Genomic DNA, 27020 nt, shown 5'->3' with positions numbered 1-27020 from the left:
TTCTTTTAGGCATATGCATTCATTATGTATATTAACTTAAATATTAGCATTGGAAATGAATATTCTGCTCCAAAATTATATATATCATTGGACACGAAAATCTTATCGTTAGTCCATCATTAGAGTTTTCATTTATTTATTGACATGGGATCAATTTCTAGATAAATTTACCCTTCCTACAATGGAGTTACGAACTCACTACCAAGCAATAGAGAAAACATGGAAATGGAAAGTTCCCACTCTTGGCAAACTTGCATTCCTTCACCTTTTTCTTCTTTTCATTGATTACTTTGTCCAGTGTCTTGTGCCAATGAAAATGACAGACAAACAACGGAGATGAGAAGGAAACATCAAAGCAAGCAAAAAACAAACAAAAAATCAATGAGAAGAAAGACCCCAGCAGAAAACCACCCACCATAGGGGACGGCACCATGATTTTAGCCATGGTACCACAAAAGTGGTCTTGTTTTCCTGCTTGTTGGAACATAGAATTGGAAAATCAAGAAATGGCTTCAAGCGTGAAAAATGCCACTTTTCTTTAGGTTTTATTTCCTTCACTTGTTGTGTATAAAAGAATTACAAACGTATAAACCTCGAAAATACAATGAAGCTTAGTTATTAATAGAATTTTGAACTAACGAAATCAATCTATTGAGCACTTATTGGAGAATGGCAAGATTATCAAACTTTTATAAGATTTTTCTGTAGAAAAACGATATAGAAGAAAACTTGAAGAATATTAAGAAAGAAGAGATTGTTGTTTGTTGTTTTTTGTATGTTCTGTTGTTTTAAAGGAGAGTCCTTTTATAGACAAAGGTACCTATTCCCAATAGACACAATCGTGTCTATTTCAAACAGTTACAACTGTCTGTTTGTATGTTTCAAACAAATATAACCGTTGGTTTTTGCAACAGATATGACTTTTTACTCTTATTTCTTTTATTTTCCAATATGGGATTGTGTGCTATATTTATTTTATTTAAAAATGCCTAACAATCACTCACCATTTTGAAATTAATCTAAATTTTTGATAATCTTGAAAATCAATTACATAAATGAAAATGTCTTCCAATTGAACCTTCACTTGGTACAAACATGTTAAAGTTAACCAAAATTACATGATAGACTATGCTTTCAACCAACTGCTCCATTTGGTTAATCGAACACATCTCACATAATGATTTCAACACTAATAAATGCATACTATCTGACGATACATTAATGATCATGTGTTTGTATCCTTTTTTCATTAGTGCTATTAGAGCCAACCTCTTGAGCTCCTAGAAACGGCCACACTTCATACTCACATAGGTAGATCTTATTAAAAATGCCTCCATAACTAAAGCATTCTAACAAATTTATGTTATGAGTCTATTAAAAGTATATAGCTCATCATTTCCTTATCATTATAGGTACATAGCACTTTACTTGGGATGGAATATAAAATATCATATTATGGTGCTAGCAACCACATATAGATGATGTATGTTGTTTCATTGAACTCAAGACTTGACGTTATATCAAGTGTTGAATGGAGTTTTTACCACATGTCACTTTCGAAGCTTTGTCGATGGAATATTCGATTGATACCCTTACTAACAAAATATTTTGTCACCAATAGATCTGCCATTACCGATGATAGTTATATCGATTGATGAAATATTCCATTAATAATACTCTATTCTTTTGTAGAGTAATTCAAATAAGATTTTTTAATATATTTTTTTAAAACTATAATGAAGATACTTTGTGATAGATTTCTAAACGAGTATAACAATTTTTTTTCTTTCTTTGTTTTTAGAAGCTTTTTAGATGTCAATAACTAAATGATATTTAAAACTTAGGACATGTCTTATAATTAGATAAAGATGGTAGTGCAACGCATGATGTTTGTAAAAGCGGTGGCTTAATCATAATTGAAACTATTGGCTAAAAATGATCGTTTTAAAGTTAAGATGAACAACACAACAAAAACCAGAGAAGAATCAAAGAAGGAAAATTTATTTAGATTATGATCTAATTACTCTAATCTCATTGGAAGGCTACAAATATGACAAAATAGAAATAAATCACCCATTGGAATAGATAACTTTAATTCAGAAGTTGAACTATGCTAGGCTTATAATAATTTTGTTTAAACATGATCCAAATTTGAATTTAAATAAACGACCATTAAGTATAATACTATAGTTTAATAAATATTTGAAGGCAAATGCATTATTAATTAAAAATATTTGTATTACGAATTGACTTTTTTCTCACCATTTTTGAAGACAACAATACCCCTAAACAAAACCCTCAAGTTTCTAACTAAAATCATATGTACTACACTACTGCTTCACAAATAATAATCTAACAGATCATTTAAACATTTAATCGGGGTTACAAAAGGAATTAAAAAATAATTAACCATTAGTCTTATTAATAAAGAAATTGATAAACAATTATCAATATTCTATTTTAGTAAGAAAATTCTATAAATATAATTAGGAGCGAAATTCACAACTGAAGAAAAACATGTGAATGAAAATGGATTTGAATAGTAGAGTTTCTAGTAAATTATGTGTAGAGCTAAACACACTCCTAATTTAATTGTGGCATCAATTTAATCATTTATTACTTTATAGAATTTATTGTTAGACCATAGAGATATTCCACACTGACATTATAGTGTTTTTAGTTTGATGAAAAATTTTCATTATCATCAAAATATTTTAAATTGATTAACAATTAGTTAACCTATATTAGCCTAAACTTTGAATTTGTAATATAAAAGAATTTTACATATTATTTAGTCTATTAGGAGTTTTAGATGGAAATTCATTAGAAATGAAACTTGTTTTATATTTTCTTTAATTTTGTCAGTGTTTAAAATACTTTTCAACTTTTAAGTTGATAGCATGTTAAATAATTTAAATATTCACTTAATGGTTGTTAATTACAGTGAAAGGTAAAATTTTTTTCAAGTTTTTTAAACAAATAATGCTCGGTATTAAGACAAGTTTAAGCTTAACACTTGTTTTATAGTTGTTTTAGTTTACAAGAGTAATGTAAGAGTGCAATGTATTTAAGGTTGTAATTAAGCTTGATAAATATATGAACAACCTTTTGTCTTGTTATTGCTCTCTCTCTCGCTTCTCTGTTTTCTTCTTTTGAACAGAGGTTGCTGTTTCAGCTAACCTTAGCTTCTTGATCGATTATAACATACAATGGCAGAAAATTCCACATTATTTTGCGAATAACTGACTCTCAGATGACTTATATATAGAATTACATAGATTGCAGATTTTACATATTGTACTCTAGTTTTGCAGCCTTGAGGTTGATTTCAGAGAAACTAACTGTCCAGTGAGTATCAGCGAGCATATCCTGGTAGCCTGGCAATAAATGCCAAAACAGCTTTGGCTGCGTTTACTGCTGCAAGAGACCCAAACGCCTTAATTGCATTCTCTCCTCGTTGTCTTCCAGCTAAATCCGATAGCCCTCGAATCACAATCAGAGGGAAGCCATTTGACAAGCTTGTCTGAGAAAAAATCCACCATTGTTGGTTTAAATAAACCTGCTACTGACTAGAAATTTTCAAAGTGAAATGCACAATGAAAGAATAAAAATGAAAGTTATTTTTATCCCAATTTTGGAATTAGACTTGGATTTTTTACTGCCAGTATAATGTTATTGCCTAAATTTGAAACAGTTATAAATTGTATTAACACACTCTCTCTGTTAAGCCGGGTAAGACTGCAAACATCTAACCCTCCTCAGACCACAGAAAACAGAACCCTGGAACACAACATTCCAGTCATAAATTTATGCAGCCAGCCCATATAGTAGGCCAATTGAAAACAGATGATTATACAGTTCAGATTTAGCAGATTTCATATTAGGATGCCCCAGTTTGGCAAAACTGGTAACCCTCCAGCACCAGACAACTGTGTTTTCCCCAAATGCATCAACCAGGATGTTTACTCTAATCTTTACCCTCACTTGATCAAATTGTGGTTATCAGAAGCCAACATTTTGTGGATGCGAACCATTATAACAGAAATAAACGCTTGGAAACTAGAGTTGGAAGAAATCGTACCATTACTACAGCTGCACTTTCCATGTCCACTGACGAAATATGAAATGTTTGAAAAAGAAAGTCCCTGTAAGCTGCATTATCCACAAATATGTTTGCTGTCGAGGCCCTTAGACCAACAACTAACTTGGGCTTTTGTGGTAAGCACAAGCTTGAATTCACACACTGCTCTAATATCAACTCCTGATGCAAGTTTAAGGATACAAAAAGACAATATACATAAGTCTAGAAAAGGCATCACAGAAGAATAATCTAATAACAGTGGAATAGAAGTTGCAAACCTGTTGCAGAAGTTAGATCTCTAAATCAGACAATTGCTTTCCACTACTTGTAATCAAATTTTTATTGCCTTTAATATGTTGTATGTCAAAGTCCATATAGGAGAAATGTTACATTCTGTTCGAAGTTCTTATGTACAAATAGGAGTCCAATTCTTTCCTTCGATCCATCATGGGGGCAGCATGATTTACAAGATGTTTTTTGTTCTGAGGAAGTCGAGAGGAAGACTAACACTTTAATAAGGCTACTTTGGTTATCAGAAATGAGGGGCATAAGCTTTCGTTCTTTCTTTCTTTTTTCTTCTTTTGTCAACTAGATATCAGATATGCCTTCAAATTGCAGAAGAGTTGGAAACATATTGCCTAAAGTTATGGCTACAAGGTGGTGATAAATTAAGAAGAAAATCAGGAAAATAAAAATAAATAACTACATTGTCCAAGTTGGGAGCATGCTATATGTTGTTGACAATAAATTAAGAAAGAGGAAAAAGAGTCTACCCCGAAGTTGGAAGCAAGCTGAAGCCACTGTGGACTTGTTTTAGCCCAAACCAGAGACTGAGCAATATTCGGCTCTCCTGACTTTGAAAAAAATTGCTCTTTCCTATACCCGATATGCCCTAAGAGGTTAGATCCACTTCCTGTTGGAACATTGTAGCTTCCAATATCCAGTTGAGCAACATCATCCTGATCCACTGTCCCTTGTGGGTTCTGTTCATAACAAAATTGGAGATTATAGCTAAAATTGCCTTGTAACAACAAGAGCAACTTCTAACAGACAGAAAAGGGGATAAAAGTAGAGTCTTATATGTAATACCAGCCAATCCCAAATGCCGGTATGTGCAACTTGACTTGGAATGGTAACATCTCCAATGGACATAGAGTTATTTACATTGCCAGCAATTCCAAAATGGATGATTCCCTCCACATCAAACAGATCTAGCATTTGTTGTGTTGCTGCAGCTGCATTAACCTGATCAAGCCAAGCAGTAAACAAGCGTAAAGCAGGAAGTACCTTAAGCGATGAGTTTGTGCAGTGTTGATTGAGGTACAAACAAGGATTTCTAACTTTTCGTACGGGATAAGAAGAACGAGATGTGAATGCTGGTGTATCAACAGAAATTAAAAAAGTTGTGATCTACCATTCCAACCCCACATCTGACAAAGATGACTTTCTTTCCATGAACTTTTCCTATGCGAAATCTTCTTCCTGCAACATAAGAATTCTTTTTACACTAACAGAAACAGAACGCTAGCATTAGAATACCGAGCAAATCATATCCAGTGAAGCATTACTTACCAGAAAGATCCACAAAAGGGTACTTGGGATCAGGCCTGAAGGACCCTGTAGCAAAAAATGCATTCTCCTCTGTACGAATCACAGTGATGAGACCAATATACGGCCCTCTACGGTTCAGTTGTTTGATTATGTTCAAAGATTTTTTCCTATTATTCGGTTCAGCTGAAACACAGACATATGCGGAGAAGATCAAAACCAGCAGTAAACATGGTTTAACGTGTTTTGCAGCCATGGTTAATCTTAAGCTCAAAGGAGGTCCCAGATGTAAGTTCAGTAAGTCAAGCACTTCCATCAGCGGATTATAACATAATGGTCAACTCCCATCTTAAATTTGAAAATTATTGATATTTTGTCAGAGGATTATCTTTTAAAACTAAAGGCTGGGACCAATTGAACCTGGGGCCTCCACTCAGATTTTCCTGTATTTCAACATCTAAAATATTGTCAGTCAAAGAAATGACTCAGTATGTTGGCAATTTCGATATTTAAAAAAACCAGAGAAATGCAAACAAAATAGAAAATTTTCAGTAGGAAAGACAACTGACAGGCAGGCTTCTTATCTCAATTTCACTTAGCTCTTCTGAACAAAGGAAGAATCTTTACAAGTTCACTGTAGATGAAACAAAAGAGAAAAATAACAGTGAGTAGAGTTGAAGAGGCATACAATTGAAAGGTGTCCAATCTAAAATTAATTGATAATAAATACAAAGACTCTACTCTATTTGCATATTAAATCAGACTCATAACTTGAAGATGAGGAAATTGTGAGAAAAAGACCTCGTGATAAGGTGATTTCAAAAAAAATCATCTATATAAAGTTATCTGTTTCTAACAAAAAAGAAGCATGAGTAGACCAAAATGCCTTTAACAATATCATTTCGAATAAATGCTCAGCTGTTTGAGCTATCTCCCTCCCGCCAGAGAGAAAATAAAAAAAATAAAAATAATTGCTCAGCTGTTTGAGCTCGGTCATCTTTCTCTCTCAACTCTGCCAAGTCTGTGTTGAACACCATCGTCGTAAGCTCTCTCAAATCTCTAAACTGTACAAGCTCTGTCAACTCTCTGTTGAGCACCATCGTCATCGAGCTGTGGTCTATCTCTCGGCATCTGGCCATATTATCGTAGATTAACAGACCCTATAGTAGAGATGACATCAAGGTATGTTATTGGATTTGGGTTTATTGCTGCAACACTTAAATTTCTGAAACATTTGGTGTAAATTAGAACATGGATTAGAAACATTGCCAAGAGTTGTTACATGCCATGCATCTAAAACATGTGTTACCGTTATTTTAGCGTGTCACGACATTGGTTATATGCATAGCGTGTTACAACATTTTATGTTATATGCATAGCGTGTTATAACATTTAACATTATATGCATGGCGTGTTACCACATTTTCAGGTATATGCATGGCGTGTTAGCACATTTTATGTTATATGCATGGGGTGTTACTACATTTTACGTTATATACATGGCATGTAACAACATGATTGACAAATTTTTGAACAAGGCATGTATTGTGTAAAATGATTGACAAATTTTATTTTATTTTCAAAATTTCAGTGGAGTTCCAATTGTGCGACTTGTGATAAGACACGGTGGTTAGTGGGTGGATGGCATTTACAAGGGTGGTGAGTCAAGAATGCGAGGGGTTAGGAGTGATTTGTCGTTTGCGGGTTTGATAAAGCTGATTGAAGATGTTGTTGGGGTAAACTCAGAATTTGACGAGATTGAGTTACATGCATTGATTAATACACCCGAAGAGCTAACACGGCCAATTATCAAGGACAATGAGGATGTTGCATTAATTCTGCTAGAACAAAGGAATGTTCCGGCTGTGTATGTCAACATTAAGGGACGCAAAACAAATTAACAACATGGTAATCAGCTCAATCAAAATGAGATTTACAATGCTTCACAATTACCACAGCATTCACAGGAGTTTGTGCAACTTGGTTGACAGACAACATTCACAAAACAGTTGGCTACACAATTCCAATTAGGATGTGCATCAAACCAATTACTTGCTCTTGTCCAACAAATGCAGTAATCGGGTGGAACTGTAGAGTGTGTAATGCCATTTTCAAATGAGAATAGGACAGTTGAGGATAACAATGTCAGGTTGGAGGGTGACACTGCGATGTTGGAGGATAATACTGCATTTGATGAGGGAAATGAGGATTCGGTCGCTGGTGGTGAAGATAGATTTGATGACAATTCAGATGATCTGCTTGAAAAATGGCATGATGACAGTTCAAACGATGATCGGCTTTATGACAGTGACATTCCAATTGCAAATAATGTTGAAGGCGAAACGGAACCTGTTGAAGGCGAAACGAAACCTGTTGGAGGTGTTAATGTAGGAGATGTTTAGTGTGATGAACCCATATACAATAACCCCATCGCTGGTGAGAACGGGATTCGTTCCCTTGATACATTGGTCTATGACAGTTATCAAGAACGGGGAAATGTAGAGACATCTCGTATGTGGCAAATTGCAGGTGCAGAAAGGTTCTCTTTCCAAACAATTACCACTGAGGAGTCGACATGTACCAATGATCGCATATACAAAGGAAAGATGTTTTTGTCAAAGGTCGAGTTGAAACGAGCTCTGAACATGTTGGTTATAAAGGAAAAGTTTGCGATAAGAGTAAAAAGGTCATGTCAACGTCGTTATGAGGTTGGTTGCAAGGACAAGGCATGCAAGTTCAGTGTCTGAGGAACAAAGTTAACTGACAGAGGAGAATATTGGCAAGTGTAGACGTTCCACAAAGTACACACCTGTACTATTGATGGTTTGCAAGGGCGATTTCCAACAAAAAGTGTGAAGATAATTGGTAAATTTATGTCACACAAGCTTTAGGCTAATGGAGTCGGATTGAGACCTAAGGACATAATGTGTGAGATGAGGGTTCAGTGGGGATTAGAATGCTTGTATGGTAAGGCTTGGTAAGTGAAGGAGTATGCAGAGAGGCTTGTTTTCGATCCACCAGATGAGTCATTTCAACTACTACCCTCGTATTTTTATATGTTGGAACAAGAAATCCTGGGACAGTGACTACAGTGGCTACTGATGAGGTAGAAAGATTCAAGTATTGTTTCTAGTCATACGGGGCTTGTATTCGGGGGTTTAGGGATGTAATGCGTCCTACGGTTGTAATTGATGCTACACATCTCAAAGGCAAGTTCAAGGGTGTTCTGTTTGTCGCTCTATGCAAATATACGAACGAGTGCATATATCTAGTTGCGTTTGGCACCGGCCATGTTGAGGACGAAGACTCGTGGACATGGTTTCTTAGTAAGCTACGTGATGCGGTTGGTTGTCCTAAAAACACTATGTTCATTTTTTATCAGCATCTCGGCATTAAGAAAGCAAACCAAAATGCATACCTAGAAACGCACCCTGGATTATGTGGTTGCCACTTGAAAAAAAACTTTAAAAACAAGTTCAAGCAAGGCGATGTTTGTATGCTTTTCACCCTTGCTCGAGATTGCTATAAGGTGGCCGATTTCAATAGACATATGAACCAGCTATAACATCCAATATATATCAACAGACATATGAACCAGCTATAGCATATTCACCCGGGATCCCACGCTAACCTTATGAAAATAAGGCCTGAGAGATGGGCACGTGCATGTTCACCGGCAATGCGATACCAAATGATGACATCCAACATTGCGGAATGTGTTAACTCATGCTTGAAGCATGCAAGACAAATGCCGATCACTGTTTTGATCGAGTTTATCAAAGACATGTTCCAGCGTTGGTTCCATGATCAGTATAAGGAGGCGGTCAAGGTGACCACATCCCTTAGCCTTTGGGTTTCCAAGCACTTGAGCCTACGGTTCAATGATGCACATCGCTTTGTAGTTAAGCCTATCAATCGAGTGGAGTTTGAAGTTAAAGACGGGAAGATGGACAGACTTGTAAACCTGTCCACGAAGACCTGTTCATGTTGTGAGTTCCAAACAGATTTACTACCATGCAGCCATGCATTGTAGCAATAAGGTCAGAATATCTTTATTTCTTATTTGAACCCTAATTGACATGACATTTACATTGTGCTTGAAGATTGAGTTTATTGTATTTTTCAGTAAATGCAAACGTGAAGCCATTGCATTCTATGCTGACTACTACAAGACAACCGTTTTGATGGAGGGTTATTCGAGATCCATTTGGCAAGTAGGGCATCCTAGTGAGTCAGACATCCCCCCTCATGTGAAACAAATTGTCTTCTTGCCACCACTTTGGCGAAGCCAAGCGAGAAGACCTAAGAGGAGAAGGATTCCATCAACTGGTGAAGGCAGTAGAGCACGGAGATGTTCACAATGCAAGAGGTACGGGCATTACAGACAGAATTGCCCATCCCCATTTGCAGTTCTATCCACAAATCCGGCACCATCTACAAGTGAATCGGGGCCTCCATGAATTCGCCGACCCAAAGCATGTTCAAGTTGCAGACAACTCAGTCACACACGCAGCAACTGTCCAATACGAAGGACAATGTCTGAAAATGTAGGGTGTGTTGTGGATGAAGACTGCTTGTCTGCCTAACTAAATGTGTAACCCATGTGCAATACCTTTCTTATAATTTCCTCTTGCGGTATCTTACATTCATTCATATTTTTTAGTGTTTGTTAGTTTCCTCTTGTAGATGAGTCTTTATTTTTTTTATTAATTTTGTAGATAGATTATTTGAGTATTCATTTCATTTTGTCCATAGTTTTGAACACTGAATAGACTTGTGAAGTCCTTATACTGTTACCTCATTTCTCACATTTTTTACCACTTGTATTAAACAATTAATGATTTGATTTAATTTTTTTCTATTTCATGAGTAATTAAATTTTGCCAATATCGATTAGTCGACTAAGAGCATTCTACTTGCAAGTCTTGTGGTGACACGGTACAAAATTAATAAAATTAAGGAAAGTTTTAAAAAAGTAATACTTGTTATAAGCAAAATCAACTAACATGATATTTTAATTGTTATTTGGGGTATGCCAGCTCTCAGATGCTTATCCATACTCAATATTAAAACCCACTGTAAGTGGTCACAATTGCATTACATCACAATGACTCTCCAAGAGATGGGGGAGTTCAATGCAATGAAGCCTACGTGCTTCGAAATGCTCCTAGAGGTCTATCCATAAGCTTCGTCTATCAAACTTTGACCTTGCTTGGATGGTTGAGTTGATTGTAGCCCGGTATAGTTTTCCTAGTACCCCAAGGGAAGCATACATGGGTTTGTCAACCCTCTGCATGAACTTTGGAAACTCCCTTAGTTTCAGGGATCGAGGCATCTCAGCTGGTGCTTTTGTCTTTGCAAAATCAACAGCCATAGAGTGAAGAGTTGCCAATTCTAAGTCCATGATTCGAGGTCTCGATCCAGCCTAGAATTGGAAACTCTTCACTCTATGGCTGTTGATTTTGCAAACACAGGAACACCAGCTGAGATGCCTCGATCCCTTAAACCAAGGGAGTTTCCAAACTTCATGCAGAGGGTTGACAAACCCATGTATGCTTCCCTTGGGGTACTAAGAAAACTGTACCAGGCTATAATCAACTCAACCGTGCAAGTAAGGTCAAAGTTTGATAGACAAAGCTTATGGATAGACCTCCAGGAGCATCCCGAACATGTAGGCTTCACTGCATAAACACCCCCGTCTCTAGGAGAGGAAAAATGTCAAGATCCTCATACTGTCTGCGTTGGATCTACAAAACATGGCACACATGCACTAGTGAGTTAAGCCGTAATGTGCAACAAGGTATACTGAAGACATAAATAAGGAATAAATTTTGTGAAACGCCATGCATAACAAGCAAAATGTTGTCACACGCCATGCATAACAAGCAAAATTTTGTCACACGCCATGCATAACAAGTAAAATATTGTCACATGCCATGCATAACAAGTAAAATGTTGTCACATGTCATGCATAACAAGTAAAATGTTGTCACACACCATGGATAACAAGTTAAACATTGTGACATGCCATGCATAACAAGCAAAATGTCTTGACACGCCATGCATATCAAGTGAAATGTTGTTAGACGCCATGCATATCAAGTGAAATGTTGTCACACTGAGATGCCAATAACTAACTACAATAACAATGTTGTGACACGGTAAACACCAAAAACCAGTAAAACCACTATGACTTAACTTCAAAAACCATCCATCCAACCAGCGAGAAAACCCAGCAAAAAACACGAACATATCAAACAAACTCAGCAAAAAAGCAAAAAATTAACGAACACAAGAATGTTTTAATTTGAGACTCACTTACCTTGTCACTTATAGCCGACATTGTTACTATTGCTCTAGTGTCGTTACACTTGCAAAGAGCCTTCTCGAACACTCCGATACTGGCGGGAATGAGAAATGAATCACACAGACGTTAGGAATTTTGACAAATAAGTGTTTAAAATGAAAAACGGCCTTAGAATATTCTCATTTTTTTGTTTAGGGTAGTGGAATTAATTTGTGGAAGTCCAAACGGTTACCATGGCGTGTCAACTGTTCAAGCAATGGCGTGTCACAGTCTTGTCACATATTATAACTGTGGCGTGTCATAAATTCTGAACCCTGCTGTTTCATAATCGTGACACATTGAGTGCAAACAGATTTATGGCGTGACACGGCTAACTTGGTGCAATATCGTGGGATCACATGCGACGGCCCAATTGTTATGACACGTTGAGTGGAAGCAGATTTATGGCGTCACACGCTGAGTATCTGTAGATTTATGACGTGACACAGCACGATCCAATTATTATGACACGCTGAGTGGAAGCAAATTTATGGGCGACACGCTAAGTGTTAGTGGATTTACGACTTGACACGCTGACTTCTTGCAGATTTATGGGATGGCACGCTAAGTGCAAGCAAATGTATATGGGGACACGCTGACTGGTAGCAGATTTATGGCGTCACACGTTGACTTCTTACGACTGTGTATCAAATTAAATATACTGTGTATACAAAAGAAAAAAATTCTTGGTATCAAATTAATTGTGTATAGGCAAAAAAATTAATTGTGTATAAAATATATTGTGTATACAAAAAGAATTAATTCTGTATACAATAAATTGTGTATACAAAAAATTTATGTATAAAATTAATTATATAAAAATAATTTTGTATACAAAAAAATGTACAAACAAGGGTCGATATGTTCAGGGTTCACTCTCATAATTGTTGAAAAAAATTTCTAAAGCGTATTGCCGATGCATTTTTGCAATCATATTCTACTTAACTCTGATCTGTTTCGATTGCAAAATATGGTCCATGTACCCTATCATGCACATACTGCAGCTGACACTATCATTCTGCCGATGCACTTTAGCTTTTGGCAAATGAATATTCAATGGTATCGGTGTCAAATTTCGTCTCTTCCGACGTCTGTTGTTGAAATAACTGGCTTTGTGGTAGATGAATGGCATCATTGTCGTCAAGGGTGTCATCTGACCCGCGCAAACTCTATTATCCTGAGCATTCGAAGTTCTTGCGGAGTCCAGCACCTTGATCGTCCACCTCACCAAATCGATCTTCGCAACCACCCAATGCCCACCAACGTTGCAAGGTGCGAGGATGAAATCCACATCTTCCTATTTTTTGCCGTATATCGGCCTTTCACACTCCACGTACCCCACAACTCATCTGAAATTTGCATTGTGGCCTGGGCATCTTCTATTGGAAATTCTGTGTGTAGTATACGGATGGTGTCCTGTGAAACATGTAAACATTAGCTTACACTTCATACAATCAAAAACTTAGTATTTATACAATTGAACAATTTTCAAATAAACTTACGAAGAATGTCGTGTCAACCACGCATACACGGGTAGTGTACAGCTTCGACTTCGGCCCTATCATTCGCTTATAGAGTAGGCTGAGGCATGCATCAATATGTTTACTTGTCATTTCCTCATTGGGATCCTCTAAGGTTATGAAAAAGTCAGCCCCTTGATCCTTTAAGATGCCGACGTTACGCCTACATATGTAACATAATGAATTTCATAAGTCTTGGTGGATTAATGTTTCATTAAAAAACAATATTTGCAATGTTATTTATGTGCTTACCTCGTGGACTCGTCTTTCTTGAAAGCTTCGTAGGCTTCTACGATTGTATCCTTCACATCTCGATGGGTTACTAAGGGGTTGACGTAGGGGCTTGCCATGTATTTGCCCGCCATTTTCAGCCGTGCTCGCTCAATTGGGTTTGAAATTTTTGTTGTACCATGATGGACAGCAAATGACTCTGGTGACGACGATCGCGTCTCAACTGCATCAGGAGTGCTCTGATGATAAAGAACAATAGCTCCTATTGCTACCTAGACGAATGCATCGGTCGGAGAAAGATGTTCTCCTTCAGCCACGACTGAGTCAAGGTCCCCCTCACCTCCAATAGATGCATCAATAATGGACTTGGGCAGAGGAACATGCTCTCCTTCAACATCATCTGATTGAAGGGTGACATCCACTACCACAGTTTCATCGACGATGTCATCAACATGAGTTACGTGCTCTCCGTCAGCACTAAGAACGTCATCGTCAATGTGAACACCAGGTTCATGATGCTGCCCATCATCAGTATCATAGTGCTTCAAACCAACACCATGAGATGGACCGCCCTACAAAATGGGAAAAACCGTTAGTTAGCTCATAAAATACCACAAACCATAACAAGTAAAATGTTGTGACACACCGTGCATATCAAGTAAAATGTTGTGACACGCCATGGATAACAAGTTAAACATTGTGACACGTCATGCATAACAAGCAAAATGTTGTGACATGCCAAGGATAACAAGCAACATGTTTTGACATGCCATGCATATCAAATCAAACGTTGTGACACGCCATGCATAACAAGTAAAATGTTCTGACATGCCATGCATATCAAGTCAAATATTGTCACACGCTAACTCTGACACGCTAATAACTAACTATAATACAAATGTTTTGACTCGCTAATCACCAAAAACCAGTTAAACCACTACCACTTAACCTCAAAAATCATCAAACCAGCAAGAAAACACAGTCTAAACAGCTGCTAAACGTAAACCACCAAAATACAAAAGAAGATAGAATAACATACTTGTGATTTAAGGCCGTCAAGAATCCGAGCAATGATACGATCCTCAAGCGTCTGCATTACTAGAGTCAATGACTGAATTGAAGCCTTCAGCTCCAACATCTCTTTTTCATGCTTGCGCATGATCCGTCGGAGTTGGCGAGTGGTGGCTACTCCATCATTGACTCTTCTCGACTGGGTCAACTGCAATAACATATATAACTGTGTTATTCAATAATCATATATGAAATTGTTGAACATTAACCGTTACAACTTTAATATCCTAACCGACGGCTTGTTAGTAGTCTGAAGTGGAGCCAGACCTATCGGTGCTTGAGGACTTGTCGTCGCTTCCGTAAACTGCAATAACATATATAACTGTGTTATTCAATAATCATGTATGAAATTTTTGAACATTAACCATTACAACTTTAATATCCTTACCGGCGGCTCGTTAGCAATCTGCGGTGGAGCCGGACTAATCAGTGCATGAGGACTTATAGTCGCTTCCGTAAACTGCAATAACAGAAATTACTGTGTTACTCTATAAACATATGTAGAAATGTAGAACACAAACCGTTGAAACATATCTTACCAACGAGTCGTTTCTACTATGCGTCTGAGGAGGACTAGTGGGTGGTTTTGGAGTTACCGGCGCATGGTTCAACTGCAAACACAAAAATATTATTCGATAATCACATATGGAATTGGAGAACACAAAACCGTTAGAACTGTCCTTACTAGCTGTTCACTGCCTTGACCATGGTCTTCCCCTTCGTCCATTAACTTAAGGCCCGACAGCTCATCAACTAAAGCAACGGCGGTGCGTATCCACTTCCTGCCACTAGAGGCTCTTTTCTCTTTCAAGCTTCTCCTTTTTTGCCTCGCACCTAAGCCCCAATCCGACCGATCCTCCATGTGCCCTATTGGCACTTACTCGTGGCCCTTCGATAATGGGACATCAAGGTCCATAAAATACTCTCAGCTGGCCTCATCCATGGTGGGTTCTAACGTCTCCAATGCCCACAATTGCAAATAAACAAATAAAATGTTGTCATTATCAAATAGGGAAGATTATTATACAAATATAAAGCAAAAATTAGCAATTGTTCACTCATATGCTCAAATGACTCTAACTTCTGAAATGCCTTGTAGAAGTCTTTTGGCTTCTGATTGCAATCCCATATGCACATTCGTGGGTAGACGTTGTCCTTTGGACCAGAGGGGCTAACTATTTTTCGGAGGGTTGGAATTGCCTCCATTGCCTAAAACTGCAAGTCAAATGTAACCATTATCAGACTGTAAATCATAAACGAGTGCAACCATAAATTATTTTTTCAAAAGGAAACTGAAAAATGTTACGTGATAGTACTTGTATCACCCATGAGAATCCGTAAATGTTGTAGCACAATCGAGTTTCCCTTATCACGCTTAAGTCAGGCACTTCGAACCCCTTCAAAAGGTATTCCAAGGTCAGCTTCCAAACATAGTGCCCCCATGGGAAAACATTCCAAGCGTCGATGTCCTCCACCAATGACAGCAACCAAGGCATCACCCGTCTACGGTAGTCTTGACCAAATAAAATGTTATTCGCGATCAAGACGAATGTCATCTTGGTCTCGTCTCCTGATCGCTAGAAGTTGCCCTCGCGAAACGTATCAAGCAAAGCTTGCAGCTTAACACTCTCCTGCCCGTTCCAGTATCTTGCATGAATTATGTTCGCAGCAACCTTGTACGGTCGTTTGAACACATCGAGCATTGGACCAAACTTCAGCCCGGTGATGAGGCAGAACTCCTGCTTTGATAGCCACGCCTTGCTCTTGCCAATGGCAAAACATAACTCGCGGTCCATTGACTGGCTCTCAGTGATTCGACGAATTATGATGTCGTGTAAGAGACCGACGCAAAAGTACCCCTGTGGATAGACGTCTAGGAGCATTCCGAAGCACGTACGCTTAACTGCATCGTACTCCCCCTTCTGTTGGAGAGTCTTTGTGATGTAATGCAACTGCGACCATTTACAGTGGGTGTTAATTGCAACGTTGAACGCCCACTTCTCCCTCGGCACGATCAGCAAACTGTCAAGATCCTCATACTGTTTGCGCTAGATCTACAAAACATGGCACACATGCACCAGTGAGTTAAGTCGTAATGTGCAAGAAGGTATATTGAAGACATAAATAAGGAATAAATGTTGTGACACACCATGCATAGCAAGCAAAATGTTGTGACACGCCATGCATAACAAGTAAAATGCTGTCACACGCCATGCATATCAAGTCACACGCCATGCATAGCAAGTCAAATGTTGTTACACGCCATGCATATCAAGTCAAATGTTGTCACACACTAACGCTGACACGCCAATAACTAACTATAATAATAATGGCGTCACACGGTAAACACCCAAAACCCCTAAAACCACTACGACTTAACCCCAAAAATCATCAAACCAGCAAGAAAACATAGTCTAAACATTTGCAAAACAAAACAAAAAACACGAACATATCAAACAAATCCAGCAAAAAAGTAAAAAATTAACGAACACAAGAATGTTTTAATTTGAGACTCACTGACCTGTTCACTCATGGTCGACATTGTTGCTGGTGCTGTGGTGTCGTTACGCTTGCAAAAACCCTTCTCGAACACTCCGGTACTGGCAGGAATGAAAAATGAATCACACGGACGTTAGAAATTCTGAAAAATAACTGTTTAAAATGAAAAATGGCCTTGTAATATTCTTATTTATTCGTTTCACTAAAGGAAATTAATTTAGTGGAAGTCCAAACGATTACCACGTTAACTGCCCTCTTTTTTTTTCCTCTCTATTTCAAACCATGACGTGTTAGCTATTCAAGTAATACCGTGTCACACACTCTAAACCATGACCATGGCGTGTCAGCTTTTCAAGCAATGCCGTGTCACACACTCTAAACAATGACCATGGCATGTCACCAACTCTAAACTCTGGCGTGTCACAGATTCCCTCCATGGCATCTCACGAACTCTGAACGTTGGTGTGTCACAGATTCCCTCCATGTCGTGTCACCAACTCTTAACTCTAGCGTGTCACAGATTCCCTCAATGTCGTCTCACCAACTCTTAACGCTGACGTGTAACAAATTCCCACCATGGCGTGTCACCAACTCTTAACTCTAGCGTGTCACAAATTCCCTCCATAGCATCTCACCAACTCTAAACGCTGGCCTATCACAGCCGTGTCACATATTCCCAACATGACGTTTCACAAACTCTAAACCCTACCCCGCAACAGCCGTCTCACATATGGCCTGTTATAGCAGGATCATTTCCTACTTTGGATTCACATCTTTCTCCTTTCAACTCACTACCATATCAAGGATTTCTAGTTTCACATCATTAGCCAAGCTTTCCATTCATCACGATCGGTTCCTCGTTCGATTTAATATCACTCTTTTCCTATTATCTGAATGTCATGTCCCAAATCTCTGAAAACCATCTCATGCAACATTATTTTGTTTTGCACAACCTTCACAAAAAAAAAATAGATGTTTTGCACAAAATTAGATGTTCGCAAAATTCTTTGCATATTTTTTTCTCCATTTTTCACCTGTTTGAGAGTGCACACTAACGAAGATGGCTCATTAAGGGCATTTTTGTCCCAAAATTTATTCTAGTGGCTAAAAACAGTTAAAATTATCCCGATAGTTATTTACAAAAACACGTTATTTTGAAGGGCTAAAAAAAAAAATCTCCCCATGAAGATTATTGGATCTTGAAATCGTTTTTGTCAAAGAAGAAATCTATTTTGGTTTGTTGAAGTGATTCAACAAATCCTAGTAAAAACCAAGTAAAAATGCTGGCTGCACGATTTCTTAATGGAAATAATGTGACAGCCAGGATAGCGACTATTGCTGGTTTTCAAGCCATAAAATTTTTTCCTTTAGATATTTCATAGCTATGGGGAAAGTAAACAATCAAATGAAAGCTTGACCACTTGAAGGCAGAAAAAACAAAAGAAAATGAGGAGAAATGACCACTATGTTGCTACCTACCTTTTTACCTCTTGATCACAATTTGGTTCCATTTTAGCTTACTGAATTTCCATCTTGATCTAGTTTTGCTCAAAAAATAAAGGAAGAAAAATGTTGTATAGAGTATTCCATTAAATTGCATGCTATAGAAATAAACTAAAAATATAAGAAACAGGAAAAATAGACTGAGGTGGTCTGCATGGTAAAAGACAGAACACCACAGTTGGGCGGTCTAGCCCAAAGAAAGAGCATCAAAATTTTCTTCAATTCTGCAGCTAGCGGAATTCAACAATTGAATTTGCACACATTCGACAAAACTTATCAAGTCTTGATCAAATCTACTTTGTGACAATCAAACTGTTGAGTGCAAGACTAATTCAAGCCCTCAGAATTCGCTACAAATTGGAAAGAATGAAAAACGAGTCCATCTCAAATGAGAGAAGATGGGCATAAGGAAATATTCCAGCACCACTTTTGGAGTTTAAAACTTTTCAGGCCGGTAAGCTCTTCGCTGCCAAAATGAATTTCATCAAAAGAAATCTTCATTAATGACTGGAAACATCTACTTTCAATACAATACTAACATGTAATTGACACCACCAGCCCCTTCCCCTTCTTTTTCTTCTCTTAAAACCGTACATCAGGATTTCACATGTTACATTCATTGCAGACAAGGCTAGAAACAGATAAGAAAACCCTCCACTACATACCCAGTTCTACAAAAGAGGGCATGAAAGCTTAATATCAACCACCCGCAGCTTTGCATGAGGAGACAGCTGAATCTGAAAACTCTTGAGCCGCTTTCATGAAATAAACAATTGCTTTGTGGTGTCAATTGTTTAATAGTTCCCAAGTTCCTCTATCATATCAGAATGTCCAAAGAATGTGCTTCACAACAATGAATAAAATCACTTCACCGGTTTTGAAGGCCTTCAATTGCTTTTTTCCATTGCCATGCTCTTTGTTTTGCATCCTCAAATGATAATACCTTTTTTGGCTGAAGCACAACAGAAATAATAGATCAGAAAAGTGAAACTGCCCACAAGAAGTACAAGCAGAAAGCATGCACAACTTAAATGTAAGTTTTCCTTTTTACCAGCATCCTCTGGAATTATTTATTAACAAATTGGTTGTGATCAACCATAGAACAGTGCACCAGTCAACTATATAAGAAACAAAAGTGATACAAAGCACCCAGGGGAAGCATTTCCAGAATTACGATATCATTCCATTTATAAATTTGAGGAATTCATTGCTATCTTTTTAGGACATAGTCACAGACTTACCGTGCAAATCTTGAAATGTGATGGACTCGTGACCTGGACACTGAGGTCATTAGAGTTGTCAGACCAAATAATGTTCCCCTTTACGACCAATTTTGAAGGATCCACATAAATCAATTTTGGCTTGTTGGTGAGGATAAGCTGCACCTTTTTGCTTGATAATTTCTGTAGTTTCTTCACCATTGAGATCATAAGAACAGATTCTCCTGGATCCAAAAATTGTTGCCTGTTAACATGGTGCAAGTACGTATTAGGCAAGAAGTACAGTTCAATTAGCCCAATTCACAGGCGAAAAATAAAAGTCAAACATTAAGACAACAAACTGCAATATTAGTAACAACTTTCTCAAAGCAAATGCTTCATATGGGAATCATTATTGCTCTATCTAAAGTTTGTTTCCAACAAAAAAAATATCTAGGGGAGAACAGTTAAGTAGACACAACAATCATTAATAGGTTCTACAAGTCCGCAAGTGGACAAACTTGCAGCAGAAGTCATATCGTTTTAATAAAAACAAAGAAACATGCTGAGAAAATAACAAGACATATTGCCAAATACCATTTTGAGTCGAAGGAGTCAATTGAGGCAAGTCTAGTTATATGACCAGATGATTCAGAAGATGAGGCACCACCATTTCCATCATTCTGTCTGGCTGAACCATCTCCAATGTGGGTAGGATTCCATGAAGAATCATTATGATCGTCACCCTCACCTGATTGAGCCTGAAAATAATAGATAATGATAATAATAATATTTGAAATGACAAGATGCAAAGGGAAGTTGGATTCAATAATGAACAATAATTGAAAGCATGTCTGCCATTATACCCCTGTCTCTAAAGCAAGTCTCGGAGGGGTTTGTGCTCTTAAATTACTCCAGTCAACTCCCCTAAAGAAAGGATGCATCTTGAGAGCGGCATAACCATCAGCTCCAGCACCTGGTCGTCTACTGGGATCTATATCCTGCACCACAATTGCACTACAAGTCTAAGCCTAAAATCTTTTACTCATAAATTAAAATTGCACATGAAATCAGATAACCTGAACCAGGACCTAAAAGGGGAAAAAGTAATAATGTTACATTTCTTAAGACGCTTAATATGATGCACATTCACACTGACCTTGATCCAAAGAGAAATCACAAAGAAAAATAACTTGTGGCTGCAATTCAAGATTATGGCCTGTAGATTTCCGTCATGATGGCTCATTTTAAAGAGGGGAGGGGAGGTGGGGAATTGAGACAGGGAAGAGGAGCAAAAGAGGAAGTAACTAAAAGGATGAGGACAAAGGGACAAGAAAAAATAAGGATCAACATTTAAAATGTCTTTAGGAAAAAGGAGAGAAATGAAGCATTTCGTGAAATTTCTTCATTAAAATTTGACATTAATCCTGCCACCTTAATATGAGCATTCTTATGGGCTTATTTATACTCCCCCTATTCCAAATTAAATGTCCACTAATCAAATGGCACAAAGTTTTAGGAATGGGGTTTTTTGTTCGTTGCTTTACAACTATTGCCCTCAAAAGTTGTAAAAGTTAGATGGGCCCACTTAAGGTTAGTATTTCAATGAAGGGTAACATTGAAAAAGTGTTTTCCATTTTGAAAAAGAGGACATCATTTTGAAACATCCTAAAATAGTAAGGTGGTCATATGAAACAGAGGGAGTATTATACTTCCAAAAATGAATAATAAATAACCTTAAAAGTAGAAGCAAATCTAGCAGGTAACTTTTACATGAACTGACAATAGAAAAAATCACAAAAGAATAACAAACAAAGTCTCCAATCATAACATCCCTTCAAATAAATAGAACAATTATAAAATTTCATGTAAACATTTTATAAACTAAAACATAGTAATAATTTCTTACTTATTAGGAAAGCAGAAAAATGAATACTCCATATTCTTTTGCAACATATAAAATGATGCAAAAGAAAAAAAAAGATTTCATCATTTTTAATTACACATAAGATTATATTCTTGTTCCTTTTTTCCTGATAAGTAAGAAAATACTCCAAAAAAGAGGGGCTTTAGTATGCAGGAAATATACAAGATAGCGAATGGGGAAGGAAAAAGTAAAGAACAAAGCCTAGGAGTTAATGCATCCAAAAGCCTAAACAAGAACCAAGAAGAGCCCACATTAGTTGTAGAGAGGTGGGAAGCACCACAAGACTAGGTTCATAGAAAGTCAATTAGCTGCAAGCAAGCAAATAGCAGGCCCAAGCACACTCATCAAATTTTTCAGTACAGCTCATACTACTGTTTCAAATTTTCAATTTGAAGATCCGCCTAATGTGCAAAGAAATAAGGAGACTATTTGATCACTTAAATATATACAGAGACCCCTAACAAAACGTCAGCTAGCAAATTATATTTTCACTGAGATTCCAGAGAAAGTTAGGCCTAAGATAAACTAAAGAAACACAGCAACTAGCGTTGTGGTCATTAAAATTTTGCTTTCCCTCATCATGTAACTCTACAAGTGACAACCAATTCATTGGAACTCCAATTCTTCTTGGCATAATAAATGTCAAAAGCAATACGACGGGCAATTGTCTCATAATCTTGAGCCATAGTTGATTTTTTCCATCCCCCAACTGGTCCACCAAGCCCGTGTATATCAAAACCTACACAGTTTCTGAGTCCTCTGAAAACTTGGCTCAAATGTATGTCAGTTACCAAGCTGCTTTTATGCTGTCATTTTTCCATCATAAATGTACACAAACAAATATAATGTCCATCTAACAACAGAAATAGATAACAAGAACAACTTTAAAAAGTCTCAAGCAAACAAGTTTATGGATACATAAAAGAAACCAAATCCAACATGCAGAAAATGATAGCTTACCAATAACCGATCAATAAGGTCTCTGGCTTCTTCAGAAAAATAATTTGGAAATCTTATATCTCTGGCTATAATTCTTTGAAATATAAGCCATTCACTTGCATCTTTAAAAGGAGAAGTCCCTGAAAGCATTTGGTACAAGGTGCAGCCAAGTGCCCAGAGGTCATTTCTGTTTGAATATGTTCAAAAAAAAAAAAAAAAAACCTAGTTATCCTACATAAACAATAGATGAACAAGATCAAGGCAAAAAACTATGCTAAAGCACAAGTTTCTACACTTGCATTCTCCGGGAAATCAAGCGGTACAAAAAAAAAAAGAGTTGAGAAAAGGGGTTGAGGGGAATAAAAACATTAAAGAAAAAAATATTCTACAATTAGTTGTAGCAAGCTTAAGATCTCACTTCAAGTTTGCAAGATTTAATCTAGAATGAAAGACAAAGTCATTAAGAGATTGAAGGGCTCTTACCCAAATGTTGCTGGAGAAGAGTTGAGTACTTCTGGAGGGACATATGCGGCTGTCCCCACGAATGTGCATGCCTTATCATCTGAACAGGACACCAAAGACAATCTTAGCCTTAAACATTTGGGGGTGGGGGGGAAGAGCATTTTCTCTGCATGATAAAATCATGATTTTACCTGAGGCTGCATTAGGAAGAACTGTAATTCGGCTATCCTGCATAGGCTTTACACTGCCAAAATCAGCAATTTTAATGTGCCCATCTGTAGTAAGTAGCAAGTTCTCTGGCTGCCATGTCACAAGCATTTAGCCTTTTTCAAATGTTAATAAACAGAACATGCATGCTTGGAAAATACCTTAATATCTCTATGTATCAATCCCATATTGTGTATGTATTCAAGAGCATCTACAACTTCTGCAGCATAGAAGCGAGCGTCATCCTCTGATAAACAACCTTTCTGCACAAAATGTAACCAGAAGTTGAATACTGAACCACAAATAAACCAGTAGAGATAGGAATGAGTGCTAAATCATAACAATAAAATTTGAGCTTGAGACATTCTTGCATTCCAAATATTGTAAAACTAGGGGCTTGGGAGGGTTGGCATCATTGTGCAATAAACTTTAAATAGCTTCAAAAGAGATATTTGAGTAGAAACTTATGGCCATATATAAAGAAGCATACATGATTACCCCAGATTTATTAAGCATATGACAGGCAAATAGGAAACAAATAATAAGATTCACCAGATTCAATGATAATTCAAAGGGCATCCAATTCAATTTTAAACAACTCAATCATAGGCTACAAGAAAAGAGTTGCCACACCCTTTTTTTTTTTTTTTTTACGTGTGAATTTTCCATATCTATAGAGGATCACATGCTAAGAGCAACTTACTCTTGTTATTTGGTCAAAAAGTTCTCCACCTTCACAGGATTCAAGTGCCATGTCTTCACAATATAATCAAAGAAAACAACGTCAAACAACAAAGCCATTCAATGAATTGGCAAGACATAACTAATGGAAGAGCGTCGAGGGAGAACAGGTGTTGTAAAAACTAACCAAACGAGTGTCAACATATGACTAATGAGAAGATACAACCAAGATACGTACACAGTGAAAATGTATCTTGAAATGTAAAAAATAGCCGCACAACACCAGGATGGTCCAGTTGATCAAGCACAATACGTTCCAACTTCACATAAGCTGTTTTATTTTCCTTGGTGATGAACTTTTTGTCCATGATCTTCAAAGCATACACCATTCCTGTATCCTTCTTCTTCGCCCTCACAACCTGATGACAACATTAATATCATATTCAGAACAAACCAATGTGAATAAGAAGCTCAGATAAGAAAAAAGGTGAGCAAAACATGAAAAGTGAACATATACTTAGCAAACAATTCAATAGGTATTTACCATAAAAATTCAAAAAGATGACTACAACCAAAAAACAATAATAAATAAGCCACTATGGGCATTATGTTAATCAACTGTTACTAAAAGAAAGGATGTTAGTTTATCCGCATTCTCAACCAACAGATATATTCTATACTAACATAACAAGCAGCCCTCACCCATGTACAAATTTTGTTAGCATAAGAACATAATCCATGTAATAATTGTAAAGCAGTATTATGGAGACATAAATAAAAAAATTTGTAAAGTTGGAATCATCCCTTCATACTCTTAAGTCTTAACCATACTGGCATTTCCGCCTCTTCTGCTCTTATCCATTATTTACATTATTTAAGCTACGCGAATCACCACACACATGAGAAACTCCTTCATTCATACCTTTAACCAAGCAAACTATGACTAGGACACGACTGAAATGATCAAATAACAGAAACAGGTAGTTCAAAACCCCACATTTTCAAAACTCAAAATACAAGTTTCTAACAGAAGTAACAATCAAAAGTGTTTGCTGATAAGTGATTTAGCTTCTATGAGGGTGGATTAACAGAATAGAAAAGGTCAAAAGATATTAACAGCACCAAAATGAACTAAATTGATATTTGATATCAGTGTATTAACGTCATTATCTGTAAGAAAAAAAAAAAAAAAGAGAGCAACCAATAAGGCCTTGATCCAGCAATAAAAGGAAAAGCTGAGAGTCTGGAAGGTGAAGGTTCAAATCCCCCACTGCACTTATCTGCAAGTTGAATCATCATGCCTTGCTCGGTATTGACCATAGAAAACAAGTTTATAATTTAATGGTAGTTATGAAACTCCCATTAGACCCTAAAAAATTTTCCAACCTCCTCTTGGCAAGTATAGCCTAAATATAATACACGTTCAGAGAGAAATATCATTCATCTCCTAGGGAACAGAAACGGAATCAAATATTCTCATTTAAAAAAAATTTATTTCCTTTCCTTTGCATCAATTTTCGAGGAAACCACACAAATTTATTTCCGTTCATTCAAGCATCCTATGTCACCGATGAAAACCCACACAATTCACAAGGATAGCTAAAAATTTGTCCCAGAAATACACAATTCATCAAACATCACCACTGCCCATCAAATTCATATAGGTAAAACATTATAACATATATATATATATAATCAAAAATCAAAAACAAAGCAAACCCAGAAAACTCAGATGGCAAAAATCTAAAATATCAAAACCAAATTCGAAAAAGAAAAGGAAATTAAATTGGAAAAAAAAAAAAAGATAACCTTTGAATAAGAACCAACACCATAGATCTTGCCCAATTCAAAATCCTGGATAGTGAAACTCTCCAGAGGAGCTCTAAACGCAAAGCTTTTAGATCTCTGAACACTGTTGGAAGCAGCACTATTAGAAGAAGTATTAGAACTATTATTATCATCGTTATTATTGGTTCCCTGAATCCTAAGCTTTGAATCAAAATCCTTCTCCATTGCCAACATTTCTCTCTCCAGAATTTCCCCCTTTCCCTTTACATAATACTAGAAAAAAAAATAAAAATCTTGGAAGAAGAATAGTTTTTCTTTTTCTCTCTCTCAATTTTGGGTTCCAGTCAAAGAGGAAAAGAAAAGAATATATATTAATTAAAATGGTTGGATTGGATCTTCCTTTTATATTCTTCTGGAAAAGGAGGAAAAAGTAAAATGATTCTTTCTCCTCTCTGTCTATATTTTATAAAACCTTATTGAATTTTGTGGAAGTGTAATTTAAAAAGAAAGAAAGGGGAAATGAGAGGGGGTGATAAGCTTTTAGAGAATTTCAAAACTCTAGAAAAGTGATAGATGGGAATTTCGGGAGTGATTAAAGATGAAGGAAAGAAGAAGAAGAAGAAGAGAAAGGGAATGAGGAATTTGATGGAGGAGAGGCATGGGGATTGAAGCTTTGCACATGCCCTTCAATGATGCACATCATCCTCCTCCTCCTCCCCCTCTCTCTCGTTTTTGCTTATCTTTTATCATCATTTCTTTTGGCAACTGTCATGTCATCAACATTATTTATTTTTCTATTTAACATTTTAATTTAAAATATTTAAATTTAATACAATTATTTGTTTACTTACTTTTGACATTTTAATATACATAAATAAGAAGAGAAAGATCACAAATAACTAAGTTCAATTAAGTTAATAAAGTCTAAGAATGATTAATTCTTTGGGAAAATAAAAAAAAAAGAAAGAAAGAAAAAGAAAAGAAAAGAAAAAAATAAAGCAAAAGCTTCCGAATTCGC

The 27020-nt window shown here is 36.8% G+C and overlaps 2 protein-coding genes across 3 annotated transcripts; both read right to left on the bottom strand.

Annotated features, from left to right (window-relative positions):
* Window positions 3052-6080, bottom strand: LOC18586588 (bark storage protein A). Its single transcript, XM_018128569.1, has 6 exons — window positions 5654-6080; window positions 5496-5563; window positions 5171-5326; window positions 4855-5064; window positions 4082-4261; window positions 3052-3523 (listed from the first exon to the last, which is right to left on the bottom strand). The coding sequence occupies exons 1-6, from the start codon at window positions 5943-5945 to the stop codon at window positions 3356-3358; spliced, it is 1074 nt and encodes a 357-aa protein (XP_017984058.1). The 5' UTR covers window positions 5946-6080; the 3' UTR covers window positions 3052-3355.
* Window positions 19243-26746, bottom strand: LOC18586587 (3-phosphoinositide-dependent protein kinase 2). Of its 2 annotated transcripts, none has more exons than XM_007010064.2 (11): window positions 26024-26741; window positions 24453-24633; window positions 24237-24289; window positions 23695-23796; window positions 23518-23626; window positions 23348-23426; window positions 22886-23051; window positions 20865-20999; window positions 20596-20759; window positions 20041-20263; window positions 19243-19751 (listed from the first exon to the last, which is right to left on the bottom strand). In XM_007010064.2, the coding sequence occupies exons 1-11, from the start codon at window positions 26234-26236 to the stop codon at window positions 19668-19670; spliced, it is 1509 nt and encodes a 502-aa protein (XP_007010126.2). In that variant the 5' UTR covers window positions 26237-26741; the 3' UTR covers window positions 19243-19667. The 2 variants fall into 2 exon arrangements, 1 of the variants encoding a protein (XP_007010126.2); XR_001929903.1 differs by having other exon boundaries at window positions 19262-19751; window positions 20041-20243; window positions 26024-26746.

Source organism: Theobroma cacao, chromosome 10 (assembly GCF_000208745.1).
Source record: "Theobroma cacao cultivar B97-61/B2 chromosome 10, Criollo_cocoa_genome_V2, whole genome shotgun sequence".
In the NCBI taxonomy this organism is placed as follows: domain Eukaryota; kingdom Viridiplantae; phylum Streptophyta; class Magnoliopsida; order Malvales; family Malvaceae; genus Theobroma; species Theobroma cacao.
This window is presented reverse-complemented; position numbering and strand designations above follow the sequence as displayed.

Coding starts and splice junctions, on each gene's coding strand:
- LOC18586588 (XM_018128569.1), bottom strand. CDS start 5,945: ATGGAAGTGCTTGACTTACTGAACTTACATCTGGGACCTCCTTTGAGC. Junction 5,327..5,495: donor TCAGATGTGGGGTTGGAATG/GTAGATCACAAC, acceptor TGGCTTGATCAG/GTTAATGCAGCTGCAGCAAC. Junction 5,065..5,170: donor CCGGCATTTGGGATTGGCTG/GTATTACATATA, acceptor TGTTATGAACAG/AACCCACAAGGGACAGTGGA.
- LOC18586587 (XM_007010064.2), bottom strand. CDS start 26,236: ATGTTGGCAATGGAGAAGGATTTTGATTCAAAGCTTAGGATTCAGGGA. Junction 23,427..23,517: donor TCTTCCTAATGCAGCCTCAG/GTAAAATCATGA, acceptor TGTCCTGTTCAG/ATGATAAGGCATGCACATTC. Junction 21,000..22,885: donor ACCTTATTGATCGGTTATTG/GTAAGCTATCAT, acceptor ATTGTGGTGCAG/GATATAGATCCCAGTAGACG.